General features: G+C 42.6%; 1 protein-coding gene across 1 annotated transcript in view; it reads right to left on the bottom strand.

The window, feature by feature from the left end:
- BMP5 (bone morphogenetic protein 5) overlaps nucleotides 1-17490 on the bottom strand; it is a 75157-nt gene that overhangs the window by 35436 nt on the left and 22231 nt on the right. The window contains exons 3-4 of the mRNA XM_077308646.1: nucleotides 10402-10594; nucleotides 2563-2711 (exon numbers count right to left, since the gene is read on the bottom strand). Of these exons, the coding sequence (XP_077164761.1) occupies nucleotides 2563-2711; nucleotides 10402-10594 (342 nt within the window). The remainder of the gene's footprint in view (nucleotides 1-2562; nucleotides 2712-10401; nucleotides 10595-17490) is intronic.

Raw genomic sequence — 17490 nt, 5'->3', positions numbered from 1 at the left:
CCCTTCAATCAGTCTACTCTGCTTCAACTGTCTGCCTGCCTTCCAGAGGATACAAGCAATGTATTTCCTCTCTTAACCTAGCCTAGTCTAGCCTTTCCTTCCTATCCCACCTTGCTCATCTTCTAGATCATGGATTTAAGATCTGTATTTCTTAGAATGGAAGTGGGCCACAAGAGTAAAAAATAACATTATTTTATTTCAGCCAAGGGAATATCTCAATTATGCAAGGACTAGACTGAAAGCCTGTCCACTAATGGTGGTGCTGCCTCCACTTTACCGAGTGGTCCTGCCAGCTGCGGGGCCAACAGCCCAGGAGCCAGACACCATGCTGCACCGTGCCCGAATGGCCAATACCGGTGTATGGCGGGGCAATGGCCCCACAGTGAGGCTGCCATGGACATTGGCAGCGGGGCCATCAGCCCCGCTGCCATTAGGCCTGCCATGTGTGCTGGCGACCGGGTCAATCAGTGGCTGAGGCAGGGCGCCGCAGGAGTGCTCTCCTCGGCGGCCAGGCAGTGTCTAGCTGCAAGGCTGTGTGAGTGCCTTGTGGCCAGCTTCTGGAAGCAGGCACTCCAGGGGCTGGCCCAATCTAGGTGTGTCCAAGCTTTGCTGGCCACACCCGGATTGGCCCGCGCAGGCGGAAGCGCAGGATGGACACCGGACATGTCCCAGTTAGAGCACCGCCCATAGTGGCTCTTTAAAAATATTAGGAGCCACTAATGATTAGGATTAGTCAAAAGGAAGCTGAAAGGAGTGGGAAGCAAAGACTGCAAAAACTTTCCAGGATGCTTGGAAATAATTTAAATCTACAATAATCCATTTGTTTAGATTGAATGCGTATTACAGATTAGGAATGATACCATCAGATCTAAGAGGAGCCTATTGCTAAAAATACAAAGACAAACAATAAGTACCTTTGAATGCACAATAAGCAGGAAACTAGCCAGAGAGGTGATTGAAAAGTATCACAATTAATTTTTTTTAAGTGGAAATGATGTACACAGAAACGCAAGCTGGAATGAAACATCTTTTCATACCTGCTTTGTTAATTCATTCTTTCCCTGCCCTTTCTACTGACCCTACCTTGTCACTGAAGAGTGAAAATAAATAAATAATAAATAATCTATTATTGTAACCACCCTTCTCGGTTGACTTAGGGTGTGTCACAGCACATGAAAACATACAATTTAGTTTTACATTATAAATTATTTAAAAACCGCATCTTATAGTTTCACTCAAAGTGGTTAAGTTGTGCCAGCAGATCTTTGATGCTATCTTTCTGGCCTCAAGCCTCTGGAACTGTTGATGTCACAGTGTAATGTCATCTTTAAAGCCTACTAGTTGAATCCAAATAAGATTTGCACTAATTCCACCATTACTAAAAATGGGAAAGGGGCTAGTTATGTAAATACCCCACATGTCCTTTAATGGGGGCTTTAATGGGTTTTTATTGGACATTGCAACACACCATGAGCCGGCTTTGGAAGTGGCGGGAAATATGATGATGATGATGATGATGATGATGATGATAGTAATGTACGATACATTCCACATGGCAATATACATACATACATTTCAGCATACTTTAATGATAACTTTTAATGAATTAGCACCAAATATATCACACCAGAAGGTGGTGGTGAAGGTATCAACAATTTAGACATATCCTTAGAATCCAGTTCTGTATTTATATGTTCAAGAACTGCCTCCTCGGGCACTTAACATTCTGCTTAAAGTTTTAAAATATCAAAACTGGGAAACCACAAAGTATTGAAGAACTGGCAAGCAGCTTGAAAATGCTCCCACCCATCAAAATTTATTCCTCCGGGAATCTGTAAACCAGGCTAATCTCTCTCCTTTCCTATTGACTCTGAGCTGCTCTCCCTGTTCTGTGCAAAAGAGGGGAGGTTTGTGCATGACAGCCATATATCTTTCTAGACTTCCCTTTATGTTTGAACAAGATCTGAGCACAGTGGTGGAGGTGTAGATCAGTGGTCCCCAACCTGCGGTCCGCGGCCCGGTGCTGGGCCGCGAAGGCCAGGGCACCGGGCTGTGGTTCCCTCTCCCCGCCCCCCCCTGCAGTAAAAAACTTCCCAGGCCGCAAGCTTGCCACGCATGTGCGATTTCGGCCATGCAGTGCGCATGTGCGCATGCGCGCCCCGGCCGCGCATGTGCTCTGGGCGGGCAGGGCCGCGCATGCGTGCTGTGCGGCCAGGGTCGCGCATGCGTGCTGTGCGGGCAGGGTCGCGCATGCGACCTGCTGGTCCCCAGCCGAAAAAAGGTTGGGGACCACTGGTGTAGATCACATGGATGAAGTGATTTACTGCACAAAACATCTATTCTGCAGTCTGAAATTCATTCTTCACTTTCTTCCAGAACAATCTCAATCAGGGATTCAGTAACAAGGAGCCCTTAGGGGGGGGGGGGAATCTGGCCTTTTAGTAGTAATTATATGATCTACAGGGACCATTGCTGAATGAATATAACATGCAAATTGGTCTGAAGAGTTTAAAACAGTAGCCAAAGGTTGATTTTAAAGTGTGATATAAAACTGTAGCTTACCATCTGCTATTTCTGCACAGAGCTGCAATCCTAAATTATTCTGTGGATTAATCACCCAGTGATTGCTGGTCACGGTGATGTCAAATACAAGCCAGCCAACATCAAATGCTTGAGCCTTTCTTGTATCTAATAGGAACAAGTCTGCATCCCTAGTTTAAAAAGTAAAGAAAACAGTTAATAAATTTAATATTTCTAGGATTTTGCTTTGTTCCTGCCAATGAGGAGCTAGAAGAAGATTTGTTGGGACTTAATTTCAATAGACATAAATAATGGGAATAATCATTGCTATTTCCCTTGGAAACTAACAACGTAATCCTAAAAAGAATGATACCTTTCTAAATCTGTTGAAGTCCCACCCAGGGGACTTGGAAGATTGGAAGATTGTCACTCTCCTCAGGATTGTCCTAGAAGTCTGTAATGATCCACAAAAAGAGAGTCCTTCTGTTAATTTTAAAAAGGACTTCTGCACTGGCTTCAGTGGATCATTTCCACATTTCACTTTTTTATAAAGGAAAGCAGAACTTATCTGGGCTGCTGCTGTTGGCAGTTATGTAGCAAACAATGCAAAGGAATAGAGCAAAGAGAAACTCAACTCAACTCTATCTACTGGTTGATGTTGCACGCAACCAGAACTAATGGGAATTCCATACCAGATTGAGAATCAGAATCCCAGGGCTGGAAGAGACCACAAACGGCCATCCAGTCAACTCCCTTCCCACCTCGGGGGCTTAAAAATCACATGCTCCATCCAATTTCCTCCTAAAAATCTCCCACATAGAAGACTCAATCACCCTCCAAGGCAGCTTATGTCATCTATGAACAGCCATCACCATCAGAAAATGCTTTCTAACATTTCAGTGGTGCTTCCTTTCCCGTAATATGAATCCTCTGAACATCGAAGATGTTTCTGTGAGTACAGGCATCATGAGGACAAACCCATGGCCTGTTATATATAAAAAAAATCCTTGTGTAACTACACAGCATAGGAGAGAACAATATCTCCATGTGAAAATATATAATACTCTCTGAGTCTGTGTTCTATATATTTAATGTATTTTGACCACTGCAGAAGACTGTAGAGGCCAAAACATGTTTTGTTTCACGTGGTTCATAGGACATACTCATTCACTAGGCATGCTTGTAAATTTTGTAGTCTGATATTCAGACACCTAATGTTTTCAATTTTATATATGCGCACACTATAAAATGAATATTTAATTTGTTATTTTATTTTATTTGTTGTAGTGTGACCCTCTTGACAAAACTGGAATCTTCTGGGTTATGTTTGTTTCCCTTCTTTTGTTGTTTGTAAAGAGCAAGGAGAGCCCGAGATGCTAGTCAACAACTCAACAGCTGAGAAAGCCCCAATTCCATTACTTCCAGGCAACACAGGAGGGGATTCTCTAAGGCAGGGGTTGTCAACCTGTGGTCCTCCAGATGTCCATGGACTACAATTCCCATGTGCCCCTGCCAGCGTTTGCTGGCAGAGGCTCATGGGAATTGTAGTCCATGAACATCTGGAGGACCACAGGTTGACTACCCCGGCTCAAAGGTCCCCCATAGTGGTGGGGGGACATAGTCACTCCAGCAGGATAAGAATAGCATCCTATGTCCCCCATTTTCAGTACATTAAATGCTGATGGGTGTCATTTTTCTCATACAGGCAAATGCTTTAATCTTTCCAAGAACTAGACTCTTCTATTCCATCAGACAAAGTTTGGTAAGTTTCTTCACTGTAACAGGGATCCAACAAGCTTTTCTCCTAGTAAAAAAGGAAGGAGGTGATCCTCTTTCAAGTACCAAAAAGGCTATGCTGGAGATCATGAAACGTGCATGGATAAAGTGAATGTAAGATAGGGACTGTAGTCAGAAGTAGAATTATGTGAGATTGATTGAAAAACCTGGCTGGATCTAACCCAAGGTATACTATGCTGTATTTTCACTGTAAATTGGTTTGGGAGCCAATATTGCAGAAAAGTGGGCTATACATACAATAAATAAATGAGCCATTTAACCATTCAATTCTATGAGGGGGAAAATGTTCCATATATGTATTAGAAAATTCTCATGCGCATGCACAAGGCCTCCTTTTCATAAGCTAAAAGACAAAGAAGACTCCACATGCGTGGGTCTTGGATCATACCTATGGTATTTTAGGATTATTAGGAAAAAGCAATCTCTCTCTTTGGTTTGCTCTTAAGGTCCCAGCAAAACCACATGGAAAACAAAATCAATTTCTCTAGGCAGTTAAAAGGGAGCAGAACCCCTTTTCAAAATGTGGTCAGTAGCTTAGATGTTTTAGACGTATAGGTCATCAGTATTTCTGGAAACACCAAACCCAAGATTATCACTTAAGCCACTTCTTACTAATGCAATATTTGGATTAAAGATTACTTATGGTGAGGAGCATGGATGTGGCAAATCTAATCTAAAAGTCCTTTCATAGCTTAGAAGGCCCCACAAGGTATCCCACTCAAACACAACAGCCCTACACAGTACATAGATTAAGAAAGTACATGTAGCTCTTGGGTTTGTACAAATAAATCGTGTTGAGCCAAATAGTATATCCCTTGTTGCAGTTAAATGAACGTTGGCTTGTCACATTCATATTTCAGAGCAGCGGGTATTTTATAAAACTGGTCATTTAAACTGTGCATGTAATCCCTACATTTGCTCATCCATATCGGATAAGTGAACTAATCATTTACATGATGAAATTGGAAAATTGGATACCTGTGAATTTTCCTGCTGGCACCCTCACTGGACAGCAGTACAAGAGATGGGTTGTTCAACCTTCCAACCACTAGGAGAAAAAGACTCCAGGTAGAGGCTGAAAACAGACATGCTGGCATTAGGAACCACCGCTCTGTTCTGAATCCAAATCTCTATGCTAGTTTCAAACTTGCCACGTTGGTTGTGAATACGCTAAGGCACTTTCCGAGGTCCCATGGGCATGGTTCAGGCAGGGCTTTCATGAAACTGCACACGCAAAGTGATGTACAGAAGGACAGATTTCTTTTCAGATATCAAAATCACATGTATTGGGGGCCTGCCAACTACATATGCCAGGAGCAGGTTCTACTCATTCCATTCCCATACTCATGGTTACCATGTTGCGGACTCAAACCCTGAAAAATCCATTGGTCACTTCATGTGCCCTGAATCTGCATGCACTTTGAAAATGTGCCTGTTCTTCCCGTTCACACAGCATGGTAACTATACATTTCAAAAGGATCAATATATGATTGACAGGCTTCCAATAGGAGTGATCCTAGTACATGAAAAGGGAGGGATTCTAGTATATGAAAAGGGCTAATGATCCAATCAAAGGTTTTCTTGCTATCCACAAAAGGCCTAAGCCTCTCTCATCTGGGCAGATCACTGTCAGTATGCTGCATTCCATGCATATCCAGTTCTGAGCTTGTCCCCTTTAAAGAAGTCATCGTGAAACTTTACAGGATGAGGCCTAGTTCTCCTTGAAGTGGCAAACTTGTTTCTGAACTCCATCACTGCAGAATGGAGCTGATAATTGAAAGCTTCTTCACAGAAAGGCCTCCATTCATAGAGAAAATTATATATCAGAGCTATGGGTTCAAATGATTTTTGGTATGAGGCAACATAAATAAACAAACAGCTTTGTTCTGATATGCTTAGTGTTCTGTCTTCAGGAGGATTTTGCTCATTTGATTTGCATGAAGAGACGTTAAGTCTATCCAGTTTCTCCACACATACAGCCTGGTACAAGGTTACCATCTCATACACTCAATCAGCAAGTGATGTCAGGATCTTCTGACAGGAATACTGAGCAAATCTGGCCACAGGTCAGGCTTTCTCAACAGGGGTTTTGTGAAACCCTGAGGTTTCTTGACAGCCACAAAGGGGTTTTGCTGACTGGGTGGGAGTTAATTAAAAAAAAAAACAAACAGGTAATATGACCAATAATTACATTGACACACCCACTCCCTCCCAAAATGGCCAATAATGGGCCTGGAGGGGGTGGAAAGGGGAGGGGCCCCAGTCATAAAAATGACTTCCTGGGGCATGTAAGGGATGTGTGGCCTGCTGACATCACTTCCGGGGGTTCTCAAAGCCTGAAGGATATTTCAGAGGTTTCTCAGTGGTAAAAAGGACAAGAAAGCCTGCACTAACAAAGTTACTTTTTTATGGGCTGATTTTCCCAGGCAAAATTCCACCATTGCTTTCCCACAATGAGGAAAAATGCAAGGCCCACATGAAAGGGGTGAGGACGTTTTGTCCTAGCACTGCTGTTGTGATCAAATTCATTGGCACCCAAACCTGCACTTAACGTCCCACACCTTACAAAGTCGGAAAACTGATCATGGCTCTCCCAGTACTATGAGTAGCTGGAGTGTATGAAATAAGGCCAAATTTCAGAGCCTCATTTGACTTTCACACTGGATCAGTTGACAAAAAAAACCCCAAGGGAAACGCGCAATGAGAGGGGAATACATCAAAGCACTTATCAGGGGGAAAACACTCCACGCTGGCAGTTATCAGATGTCCAGTACCACTGAAGGAGTGATTGGGAAACCAAGGAATATGGCGGGATACAAGCATGATTAGTAAAAAACAAAAACAAAACTGGGATTGACTGTGGAAACAGAAGAGGGAACGCTTCAAAACTGAGACATTGAACAGGGGGTGAAAAGACATATCTAAAGACCTTTAGCAGCTTCGTTATTATGCATATATGCATAATATATATTGGATATAATATATATGCATAAATATATCAGAGCTATGGAAGCTCTAGAAATCTGATGACCAAATGGCAAACCATTAAGAGGTTTTCCTTCAATATGGCTCCCCCAAATATGAGTTCTTTACATTTGGCAACTTGTAAATAGATAAAGCTGAGCAAAGCCTCGCTGTGCACTGGTTTTCCTGGAGAAACAAGCAACTAGCAGCAGGACAGAGCCTCAATCAGCTTCCCCTGGACAGCCAGACAGCATTTTTTGCTATCTCTAATGCCGCTCTTGCCGCTTTTGTCTCTAGGCTGGCAACTAGTGGGCTGCACATTCTCCCCTCTCATGGGACCAGATTTTGCCAAGGAACCAACTCATGAATTAATTATGAATATGAACAACTAGATATGATCCAATTAGCCTCAAATATGGGAAGGATGTACAGATGTCCATCTATCTGTCCATTTAAGAGTATTAAAGGAAAATTCACAGGTAAGGCCAATATTTTTTTTTTATTTGTGGATTAGCCAAAGACCCTTGGTGGGGAAGAGTTAGAGCTATGAGTTCCAAGATCGAAACAGTAGTCTTCATGCCAGTTTGCTGATTGACTGAACCTGCTGAAATGCTGGATTTACAAAAAGGGTGTCACCTCTCCAAGTATCTAAACGTGTCTATGCCAGAAAACATTTAGCTTTGCCCTTTTCATGTTCCTTCCAGTATTAAACCTTTCAAGCTTCCTTTGCTCATGGTTGAGGATCCAGACATACTTTCTTTTGGAATATTTACAGAAATAACCACCTAATAATTTGTAAGTATGATCTCAAAGGGGCAACCTTACTGAGATGGGTATGTGATGTAGCCATGGTTCTGCAACTAAACTTATCTTAATAAAGAAGATATACATGACAAATTGCACAAAATCAGCTTCTAAAACCAAATGAAAAGTCTCCAATAATGGAAGGAGAACAAGACCACCCATGGGACAGGGGATGTCATAAGGCATCCAGTCTAATTGTTGAATTTTTTCACTCCTTAACAACCAGAATGATAGGAATCTGCACTATCTTCCATCCACAGGCTCTACAGTTGTTACAGAAGCCTGCTGTAGATACAGAAACAAGGTTCAGAATCATATTCTTATATGGTTAGTTGATAAGTTTTCAGCTAATCAATGCTACTGGGTAGTAGAGTTGGAGCACCTGGTCTTCAACAATGGCTGAAGAGCCTGGGACTTTTCCAGTTAGAAAGGAGATATAATAGCAGCCTTCACAACTGTTCATGTTAAGAGAAGGGGGCCAAATGGAACTCATTGTTCATCAAATTATGAGAAACTGTGGAAGGTACCATATGAAATGGATGGGCAGAAGAATCAGTATAGACAAAAGACAGCATTGCCTTATATAGAGAGAGTCAGAGTGGCCAAACTGGGGGTCTCCAGATATCCACGGACTACAGATATCCATGGAGTACAATTGGCATGAGAATTGTAGTGCCAAGAGAATTATGGAAATTGTAGTCCATGAACATCTGGAGAGCCCCAGTTTGGCCACCCTTGAGTAGAGTAATTTGGGTTAAGAACAAAGGATTGAAATTTAAAATTGATGACTAATTTAAAATGTAATTTAAAAGCAATGACTAATAAAGAATAATAAACCAAAGATAATAAACTAAAGGGAATGTATTTTGTGCTGCAGCCCTTTTACTGAGTACATAGATTCTCCTGCTCTCCCATTGATTAAAAAATGTGGCTCAAAACTCATTATTACACTGACATTATTCCCACTGGTATATGGAATAAAGACGGACTTTTAGGTTTCTTCCCTGTCTAGGCAGTCCTTTTCATGATTATTATCAACCATTCCTTGTAATAGCTTGACATTCTATACATTGTCTTCAGCTATGATTTAGGGATGCAGCTAGAGGAGACAAGAAATCTCAGCATTGGTGAGGCTTGATGAATTGTGAGGCTTTCACAGTTTGAGTCAACAGGTGGTTGTGGGTTTTCTGGCCTGTAAGGTTGTGGGTTGGTAGTTTTAGTCCCTGACATTTCGCTAGTAACTGTGGTTGACATCTTCAGAGATAGGACACAGAAAGATAGGAATTTCTTTGTCTCAAAGTGTGGAGCATGTAAACAGTTACTGGGCATTTTATTTATTTTACTGTCCACCCCCTACCCCAAGGAGTAAATAAAATGCTCAGCAACTGTTCACACACTTCATACTTTGGCACAGAGATTCTCATCTCGCCAGCCACAGTTACTGGTGAAACATTAAAGGTAAAGGTAAAGGTATCCCCTGTGCAAGCACCAAGTCATGTCTGACCCTTGGGGTGACGCCCTCCAGCGTTTTCATGGCAGACTCAATACGGGGTGGTTTGCCAGTGCCTTCCCCAGTCATTACCGTTTACCCTCCAGCAATCTGGGTACTCATTTTACCGACCTCGGAAGGATGGAAGGCTGAGTCAACCTTGAGCCAGCTGCTGGGATTGAACTCCCAGCCTCATGGGCAGAGCTTTCAGGCTGCATTTCTGCTGCCTTACCACTCTGCGCCACAAGAGGCTCTTCGGTGAAACATTAGGGACTTAAAATTACCAGACCATGACCACATGACCTGGAAAAACCACAACAACCAATTGCTGGGCTTTCCCATAGCTTCTATTAGTGAATGGTATCTGCATCCGAGCAAGAGGAAGGAGAGAAAGAGTTCATCCTTGTACAGTTTTGTCAATCAAAATCAACACACACATCCTGCCATTATAGTAATAGCCCTGGGAGAGAGGGAGAGACAGACAAAAAGAGTGGGGGCACCCATCTTTTTTAAAAAACTGGAATACCTCACAGCTGTTATTTGACTTTCAAAATATCTGAGAGGATCCAGTGATGGATCTTCAGCATCATATCTAATGAAGCCCTTGGCTCGTAAGATCTAAAGGACCAATTTAGCCAAAGAGGACTTTAGTAAATTTGGTTTCTCAAGCTCTGGGATCTCTTCTTCCCATTTCTTAATTGAGCTGCAAGGGAGATTTCTCAACACTTGATGTTTTGGGGCGTGTTCATTTTATAATCATACCCATGACATGTCTTTCCCCTCAGAAATTAAGACAAAATTTGAAATATAACAAGAATGAAAAGCACCTGTTTGGGTACTCCTTGATGATCTGATAAATGCTTATTTTAATCGTTTCATTTTCAAATCGATTATAACTTCGATCTTTGTAAATCCGAAATTCAGCTGCAGTCACAGCCTCTCCATGAGGGATCTGTGTCAAGTCAAACCGGAATTCTTTGTAATGTCGTCTTTGGTGGGAAAAGTCCTTGTCTCTTTCAACTGTGAAAACCAAATGAAAATGAAAAGGTCAAAACTCAGCATTAACTCAGCATTTGCCTTACAACATAAATAGGCCAAGGAGACGAGGGACCTAGGTAAACAGAGAAACCACAGCCGATAACATATTTCCACTTAAATATCATGCTATAAGCCAAATGCCTTGAATCCGCTGGAAAAGCCCTTCATGAAAGGAAGATCTGGAAATGGGCAAGATAATATAAGAATGATGCAAGGTGTAAAGAATTAAACTTGGCTTACCATAAAATTAGGTTAATGAATTATTTTAGTGAAATTATGTTAGTGAAAACATGGTCTGAAAAAGGCAAAAAGACAAGGTGGCCTCTCAACTGAAATAATATTTCTGTATTAGGGCAAAGTATATTGGGTTGGATTCAAATGTCCATAAACTGAGCGAGTTCGCAGGGGTGGTTGTAGTTTATGTTTTGCCACCTTCCCTCAGAGACCTTCTGAAAGGCTGCTGCTATGGTCCAAGGAACCCTTCAGAATCAATACGTTGTGTGGCATAAAGAAGGAATCAGCTCAGACCATCCTCCTTTTTCTCTCTCTTTCTTACTGCTGCCCACAGCTGGCCCAAACTCAAACATAAATTCCCTGGAGGGACTTGAATAGATTACTCACTTTCAGCGCTAAGGTTGTTTTGAAACTGATAGTAGGACCCATCCTGTGGGTTTCCACAGGAAACAAGCATATCCCTAGTTGTTTTTAATCTCCATGGAAAGCCCTTAGAACAAATTATTCAGTTTGGGGATTGTCTGTCATCAATTCACTAACAATATCCAGCTCTATGTTTCCTTATCCAGATCTCCTGGTAAGGCAGTAGAGTTCCTGAATTGCTGCCTGGCTGCTATGGCTAAATGGCTGAACAAACTGAAATGAAACCCTGGAAAGACGGAGGTAATGCTGGTTGGGAAGCTTGGGGCCTTGAAGAACATTGTGCTCCTTACTTTTCAGCTAGTACTTGCTGACTCAGTTCAGAGTCTTGGTGTTAGGCCTCTTTGGTCTTCCAGGGACATCTGGTTGGCCAGTTTTGAAGACTGAATACTGGAATTTTTGGCTTGAACAAGCAGGGTCTCTATTTATATTCTCCTGGAGAGGATCAATTGCTGCAGAAAACCTTTTAAAAGACCAGATGAGAGCAACACTAACCTATACATGGAGGACAGGCCTATCAGTGAACACTCACCATGGTGACTAAAGGGAACTACCTTCAGGGGCAATAAACCTCTCAATACCAGAATCCTAGAGCCAGGAGGCAGAATCAGGGGATTGGCTCAGTATCTATGTTCTTTTGTGGCTCTCCAGAATAACTGGCTGGCTACTGTGTGACAGGATGCTGGACTAGCTGGACCACTGATATGATCCATTAGGGTTCTTCTTATGTTCCTATTGTGTTAAGTAACAAAAACACAGTTTTGTTTTCTTCAGATACATGCTGTGATTAGATTTCCATGAATTGTACAGTCACTGACTTCAGATCACTTTTAACTGAAGAATATTCTAGCTGTAAGGGACCATTAGGGTAAGCAACTTTAAGACCATTAGGGTAAGCAACCATCAGTCAAGACCTTTTTTCCCCTAGAGAGTCAAAAGACTTCTACACTTAATCACCAAAACTATAAAAGAGTACAAAACCTTAAGAGAGAGGGGGATATGAGCAGAGGAGGAAAAGGGAATAAGAGAGTCTAAACTCTTTCACTTGCGTAACGTCTCTGATCCTCCACAAATATTCTTGTCTCTTAAAACAGGTAGATGTGATTGTGGTATGTATTGATCTTCTCAACTATGTGAGAGAAGGATGTTCCTTACGTAAAAGTCTCTGAATTCTTTGAAAAAGGAGAAAAAGTAAATCAGCCAGTACCAACCACCCCAGGTGATGGAGGTTACTGTAAACTGACACAGAACAAAGTACCCATGTGTACATCTTGAACTCAATGAAATGATAGTTTATCTTCAGTAAATACTTTCAGTTATCTGACAAGAACAGGTCAAAGGTTCCAGGAGTTTCCTCTTGAAATCACTGAGAGCTCTTTCTGATGACTGATAATTGAAAGCAGAGGCTGGAAATATCAAACATGGTGGGTGACAGATAAGTCACAGATAAACTCAAAGACTCTGGTTCCTACACACTCAAAGGGCAGAGGCCCCAGGAATTAGCGATTGTGTTACTGGAAACAGACAGAGACATCAAACAGTTCTCTATTCCTTTTCTCTGTCTTCCACCTTCAAGCAGGCAAATGCCAGAAACCGACTCTCATAAATCCTTTGCTTTCTCTCTGTGAATTGGAAGTGATGCAATAGAGAGAAGGAACGGCCACAAAGTGTGGAAAGGGAGAGTTAGAGCAAGCAGATCATACTGAAAGATTATACATCTTTTTTTGTTTAAACATCTCAAATCAAAAATATATGAGGCTTGACTCTCAGAACAGGGCATGTTATGGTCTAAACTCATATGTTGTGCATTACAGAACTAGATAGGAGCAAAGGCCACCAAACCCAATCCCTGTCCAAGGTGGAGTCATTTCAGATTAGTCCCTTTAGGATAACCAACATAATCCAGGCCATAAAATTAGGGCTATGTCTATGCCCTGATCCCGGAGCAGCATTGCCTCCAGCTGCAGGTGTTTGTCAGCCAACATCCAAAGGGATCAATTTCTTAACCCCACCAGGGGAGTGACTCTGCTTACATGCCCTAACTGTCTGTCATTTGGCTGCAACCTGAGTCATGGGAACATGCATGACTGTGCTTTCAGGGTCAGCCTGGTTTCAGAAATGCAATTCCATGTGCTGCGCTGAATCATAACAACCATGGGAGCAGCAAGAATAAATGGTAAATGTGTGATTCCCCGTGGACCCAATCTGGCAGCACTAAGATCTAAAAGAAGCAGAGAAAATATACAATATTAGATTGTTTAGTTGAGTTTCCTCACTGTCTCAAGTTCTAAGTGGAACTTTACTATACTTGGCATCTGACTGTGTGACATACTGCACATTGTTAGAGAGGCCATTCATTGACATTCTGCACTCGAGTCAATGGAATAACGAAGCAGCAGAAGAAGAGTTGGTTTTTCTAACCTGTTTTCACTACCTGGAGATGTCTTAAAGTGGCTGACACTCACCTTCACTTCCTCTCCCCATAACAGGCACCCTGTGAGGTAGATGGGGCTGAGAGAGCTCTGAGAGAACTGTTATTGACCCAAGGTCATCCATCTGGTCGCATGTGGAGGAGTAAGGAGTGCTGTCCAGATTAGAGGCTGCCAGTCTTAACCACCACACCAAGCTGGCTCCTCAGGTGCATGGAGTACCTGTGGCCACAGGATAACTGGAGTCTCCACACAGGAGATATCTCTCAGGGGCCTGGGTTCAATACATAGAGTTGGAAAAACGACCAGCACTGGTGGTTCATGCTAGTCTAGATCAACCACATTGGCCATTTGCTTTATGGGAGTGTTGTAATGTATACAAGAAGCCTCTAGGGGGCAAGTTACTGCTTTGCAGGTCTTAATGTTTTGGCCCTGCAAGGCTCCTGTAGAGCAGTTTGGGGCTGAGCAAGCTATCATGAAAGGCTGACTGCGAGAAGGCCCAGCCAGAGAAAGACTGGGACAGAGAGCGGGATAAAACCTTTTGTCAGACTGCAGCCCAGCTGAGGTGGCCTGCATTCAGGATCCTACAGAGAGGAAATCCTGGTGGAGCCTAGCCCTCAGCCCCCTCCCTTCCTCCATGGCAGGGCTGGTAAAGAACCTGGCTTAATCATGTGTTTTTTTAATACTTTTATACATTTGAGCTCCATAACTAAAATTCAAATGAAATACACTTTTATTATATAAAGCAGCAGTTTTCTCAGCTTCTCAACTCCACCTCAGTTTGGGTATTTCTTCCCTTTTTTGTTTTTTGTTAGTCATGTGCCAGCCTGGGCTCAGCGCAGCTAGCAGTAATGGAAATGGACATGGGGGCACCCAGCCTTTGCCCCCCCCCCATGAGGCACAGAGGCAAGGCTGCTCCTGGCTTTGCCCTGCCAGCCCAGGCCAGATGTGGCTGATAGGGAAAGCAGCGACACAGCAACACCTGCCTTCACCCTGCAAGGAAGAGCACAGGCACCATGGCATTCAGCTTCACCCTGGAAGTTCAGGTATGGCACAACCAGTGTGAAGGAACATGATAGTACCTCCCTTCTCTGCAGCAGAAGTCCATCAGGAAAGCAATGCATGGCAGCAGGGCAGGGTGAGGACTGATCGGCTGGTCAGATCTATGACTGTGTCAACTAGAAGGCAACTAAGACTGCACATCTGTAGCTAAAACAAGGCCCAGCCTCCAGACTGAACTCCCAAGAGTCCAGATTGAGGAAGATAAAGTTCTGTTCACCCTAGGATCTCTCTCTCAAGTTTGTTGTTGTTGTTAGGTGTGAATTCGTGTCCGACCCATCGTGACCCCATCGACAATGATCCTTCAGGCCTTCCTGTCCTCTACCATTCCTCGTAGTCCATTTAGGTTTGCACCAACTGCTTCAGTGACTCCATCCAACCACCTCATTCTCTGTCGTCCCCTCCTTCTTTTGCCCTCAATCGCTCCCAGCATTAGGCTCTTCTCCAGGGAGTCCTTTCTTCTCATGAGGTGGCCAAAGTATTTGAGTTTCATCTTCAGAATCTGGCCTTCTAAGGAGCAGTCAGGGCTGATCTCCTCTAGGACTGACTGGTTTGTTCGCCTTCTCTCGTCACCTATTTGTAAAGCTTCCTCAGACAGCCATTTTGCTTTCTTGCATTTCTTTTTCTTTGGGATAGTTTTAGTTGCTACCTCTTGTACAATGTTGCGAACCTCCGTCCAGGCACTCTATCAGATCTAATTCCTTAAATCAATTTGTCACCTCTACTGTATATTCATCAGGGATATAATTTAGTTCATACCTTAGTGGCCTGGTGCTTTTCCCTACTTTCTTCAATTTAAGCCTAAATTTTAAATTTTAATCATGTTTAAAACTTCCATGTAATCACCCTGTGTAGGGAAAAATACCTATTTCAATTAAGGAAATTGTCACACCTCATAAAATAACGTGTTGATGAAAAGCCAAATTTGTAAACATGTGTTATTCATTCCATTGATAATGTCCATATACTTTCTTAAGTCAGCCACAGATGCTTTGCAAACCAAAAGTACTGCTCCATTGCAGCTGCCTTCCAAATTATTAAATTCTGAATATTTTTACAAAGGTTAAGATTATAAATAGGAAAATGACCCCTTGTCTTTCCCAGTGAAACAAATTAGAAAAATTAGGCATGCAATATAAATCATGATATCCCAAATGCCTGGAAACTAGAAGGTGATGTAACTGATATTGCTGCCCTACTAAGACAATACTGGAAGGTATCACTTGATATTGGGAGCATATCACTGACAGTTAAAAGTTGGCAACCCATGTAGTGTCAGACAAAGCCAGGGAGACAATATGCATCACCTCAATTCCCTCCTCCTATCTAGGGTTGCCAGCCACCAGGTGGGACCTGGGGAGTCCCTGGAATTACAGCTCATCTCCAGACTACAGAGATCAGCTTCCCTGGAGATAACTGATGCTTTGGAAAGTGGACTCTGTAGAATTATACCTTATTGAGGTCCCTATCCTCCCCAGACTCCAACCCCAAATCTCCAGGAGTTTCTCAACCTGGAACCGGCAACCCTACCCACCACCTCTGCCACCCCTATGTCCTATATCTGTCTCTTTTCTTTATGTTAACAATATTAGACGGGAGATCTCAAATAAAGCCATATTCACTCAAGCGTCCTTTGAGTAATCAAAGGGGTTGAACTGTGTTGGGCTTCAAGAGGGTGTCACTTTACCATCGTTAGTAAAATGGATTTCTCCCAAATCTTTCAGTTTCTGCATGGGGTATTTCGTTTTTAGGATAATCTCCCTCACTCTTGCACAGAAATCTGATTCCAGAGATTTGCTTTGTGTTCAGCAAGATTTATAAAGATTAATTTGGTCTGAGACTGAATTGCTGGATAACAACTAAACTCTTGTAAAACAAGGCAGTTCCTCTGCCAGCTGTGCAGGACTTCTGTTTTTATACCCCATTTTTCTGCTCAAAGAAGTCTGAAAGCACCTTACAATCACCCATCTTTCCTCTCTTCATAATAGACACCCAGTGAGGTAAGTGGGGCTGAGAGAGCTCCGAGAACTGTGACTAACCCAAGGTCACCTGGCTGGCTTCATGTGGAGGAGCAGGAAACAAACCCAGAGGCTGTTGTTCTTAACCACTACACCAAGCTGGCTATTTTTATTTGAGCATAAAAACAGTTTTGCTGTGTCTTAGCCAGCAGATAGCATACGTCTCGCAAGGCAGTAGCCTTGAACTGGTTGTGGGACCTTGGCTTAATTTTCATGTGAATTTATATTAAATCAAGGCTTTTCATTATCTTCCAACTCCTCAGATCATCATACATACATAAAAATATAAGGCAGATGCAGGCTTTAATGCTAGCCTCCCTCCCTTAAAACAGAAAACCTTGTAAAGAATGGAGCTATACTACCTTTTCAGTAGGAAAAATGTTGTGAAATTAATATCATGCAGGTATAGATCAGAATACAGTAAGGCTGCTGTTTCAAGTTGGGAAGTCAATTTTTCCACATTGACTTCATGTCCTGTTAGGAAGCCAGGTTCTGCTATACAGTTCCTGATTAGTAAGAGAGGAAGGTGAGTCCATAATTGCCTATAAGTCACATAAATTGTTCTGCCTGCTAAGGCTGAAAAACATCATGTTGCTTTGGCTGCAATCTACCACTTTCTACTTGACTTCGGTTTTGTTCAGTAGCAAAGAGCTGCAATGAAAAGGTAACCGTTAAAAGCCAAGTTCCTCTCAAGCTACAAGAGAGCATGTCAATTCAA

The sequence above is a fragment of the Paroedura picta genome, chromosome 1 (assembly GCF_049243985.1).
Source record: "Paroedura picta isolate Pp20150507F chromosome 1, Ppicta_v3.0, whole genome shotgun sequence".
NCBI lineage: Eukaryota > Metazoa > Chordata > Lepidosauria > Squamata > Gekkonidae > Paroedura > Paroedura picta.
This window is presented reverse-complemented; position numbering and strand designations above follow the sequence as displayed.